Source organism: Arachis ipaensis, chromosome B06, assembly GCF_000816755.2.
Source record: "Arachis ipaensis cultivar K30076 chromosome B06, Araip1.1, whole genome shotgun sequence".
NCBI classification, from domain to species: domain Eukaryota; kingdom Viridiplantae; phylum Streptophyta; class Magnoliopsida; order Fabales; family Fabaceae; genus Arachis; species Arachis ipaensis.
The window spans coordinates 514062-517083 of NC_029790.2; the positions used below are offsets into that span (position 1 = coordinate 514062).

Below are 3022 nucleotides of genomic sequence, written 5' to 3' on the forward strand. Positions count from 1 at the left end.
CTCGTTTTATTTTCTAATTATGATATTATAATAAACTTGACTATGCAAAGATTGATAAAGCCTAAAGTTATTTAGCAAAGGAGATTGAGTTATACCTTATGACAGTGCATACGCCACAACCAGGAATGGCAGTGCAAAGGGCAGTGGATCCCTGTGCCCCAAGTGGGCAGGTCAATGTGGTGCAATGGAACCTCAAGAGTTCGTTGCCATCGGCTGCGCACCTGGGGTTTTTCTTGCTACTATTCTGTGCACGCGACTTCACGCTGTCCCTGCACTCCTCAAACCGTTGGATGGTGCGTTGACTGTTCTGAACCTTCAGTATCCGTTCGATCTTGCATATCGAGTTGTCCTTCTTTAGCCAGCTTGATTTGAAGATTATTTCCACTATGTTCCGACCTGAATCCTCTGGACCCAGCTCCCAAACTGTTCAATCAAATTCAATTTTATGAATCACATTCACATGCCCAAAATAATTTGAATTTTTTACTGCATTCAAAATGTTACATAGTTAGATAGAGTTAAGATAAGAAGACAAAATGATATGATTATAAACAGAGTAGTACTAGATAGTTACTTGAATTAGCAATGTATGACATTTGTCAGGTTCGCAATGAAGATATGGCATTTGAATGGAAGCAGATCATTTAATTGTGTTACAGAAGACAGCTGTGATATATGTATCATATTAGTGTATGTATCTGTATGTGTGTGTGTGCACGTTAAATCACTCATTCAACGCTTTTAATGCTCTCAATTGGTGTGAGAGGCACAGCAATAATAATAATAATAATAATTTATTTTTCTTTTTTTTTTTCTTCTAAGATATGATTCATGAATAGTATGCATTATGCAATAATCTATATAAAATTAAAATTGAGTGCAAGATGATCGGCAAAGTGTTGTTTAAAGCAACTCATTAACATGATGACATGCATGGAATGGTCAACCATTTAGCACCATCTTCCAAATTTCGAAGCATACTTTTGTGTTTTTAACTTTTTAATTAACCCCACAGACACGCAATTATTCACTCAAACTATTGAGATAATACAAAAATTTGCTGGCGTGCTTCAACAATTGCCACCAGATCTAATCATCCAACTACAGTTAAGTTCATTGGAATAAGAGTTTTCATTTTGCTCAGTAAAGTGAAAATTTGCATGATGAAAAGTTAAAGGGTGTGTCTTAGCTTTATGGAAATAAGAGGAGACCAGTAATTTTTGTGATTTGTAGTCGTCAAATAGTCATTAAATAGTCATCAATGATGATTTTAATGGTGTAAGATTTTATCCAATAACTTACTTTTTTTTGCTGGTTACATGTTGGTCAAAATTTAAAAAAGTTGCTTGCCCTTACAAATAATATACCTTGTTGTTGTTGTGACTTGTGATATAAAAATTTTTAATAAAATGATTATTAAGGGGTCAAATAATGAATGAGACATGTGTCTACATTTTACACACTTTGAAAGCAAATTAATTAAGAATTTGTCAATCAACTTAGCTAGCTAGGTAGCGGTGCGTGCTTGAAGGGAGAAATCAATTCGCATAGTAAATACACTTGAAAAAGGAATCAATCTTTTCTGGTCATTAAGAAGAAAACGTGAAAAGAGGGGAAGCAATTAAAGAGAAAAAGAGTAGTAAGATATGTAAGGACAAAATTGAAGAGTACCAGCATGACGAACAGCTTGATGAAGCTCTAAGCTTTCCATCTTAGGGAACACCTCTCCACACTGTGAACAAGCACACACGCTGCTCCTTGGAATTGGTAGCCTGAATTGTATTTAATTTTCCAATCGTATTAATACTATATTAATTAATCTCTTAAATTCTACTGTAATTAAAAAACTAATAAGCCACTAATAATTTTTTCATGTACATTAATTAACTAATATATATATATATATATACTGTAATTACTTAGATGTAGTTTAATTTATAAAGAAAACATTATTAATTGATTTTTTACTTAAATAGTAATAATAGATGAGATGTCGGTGTAATGTTCCATTAGTATAGTAACAGAAAAAATTGATATGTGAATGAGTTATAGCTCAAATGGTATAGTCTCCTTATACTCAATTAAGAGGTTGCGAGTTCGAGTCTCTTATCTTTAGTAAAAAAAAAGAGATTTAGTTTATATTTTTGGCTTGGTCAACTAAGATTGAGTTATGATTATTTTTTGACCTTCTTTTGCGGCAGGTTTTCTACTCAACAAACCAGTTTCTTGCTGGCCAAGTGAGCTACTCTCAGGTGAAGAGTTATCAGCTCTAAGCTCTATTCTAGTGTTTCCATGAACAACATCTCTGAAGCTGCATATGGAGCTGCAAGATGAACCCATCGTGCTCTTTGACGCTGAAGGATCATGCACTCTTGACCCTTCAACTTGTTTGCAAGATATCAAGTTCTTGATTTGCTCCCATGAAGATGAAGAAGAAGAAGAAGAAGCTTGTTTTTCTTTCTGCTTCTGCTTTTGATTCTGCTTGTGTTTCTGCTTCTGCTTATTATTATTAATCTTAGTCTTACCATTGTTGTTGTTGGGAAGGGAGTGTTCAGGCAAGAGTGCTAGGAGGGCCATTAGAGTGGAGGTTAAGCAAAACTACTCCTCTCTTTTTCATACAACAGAGTTTACAAAATTCTATGTTGTTTATGTGAATTGAGCAGAGAGAATGAAAGAGAGTCATAAATTGGAGGAGGATGCAGAGGGTTCTGTGGAATGTGGTGATGGTGGGACAGAGGAGAGGGACCTTAATTAATGAATTCATTCATTATTATTGTTTATAATATATAGCATCACAAATTCACAACTTATTGTGTTATTATTATATTATACTTTTATTTGCATACTTGCTATTATAGTGACCTACCAACACGTGAAATTATTATAAGATTATGTATGTATTGCATAATAATTGAAAATACAAATACCAAAAATCACTCACCAAATTAATTATAGTATAAAATATATTTATATTTAAATATATAATAACTAATTTAATAACTAAATTTTAATGTGTATCATA

At 33.2% G+C, this 3022-nt stretch overlaps 1 protein-coding gene across 1 annotated transcript in view; it reads right to left on the reverse strand.

Moving 5' to 3' along the window:
* LOC107645310 overlaps window positions 1-3022 on the reverse strand; it is a 5551-nt gene that overhangs the window by 628 nt on the left and 1901 nt on the right. The window contains exons 2-3 of the mRNA XM_016349307.2: window positions 1672-1775; window positions 96-423 (exon numbers count right to left, since the gene is read on the reverse strand). Of these exons, the coding sequence (XP_016204793.1) occupies window positions 96-423; window positions 1672-1775 (432 nt within the window). The remainder of the gene's footprint in view (window positions 1-95; window positions 424-1671; window positions 1776-3022) is intronic.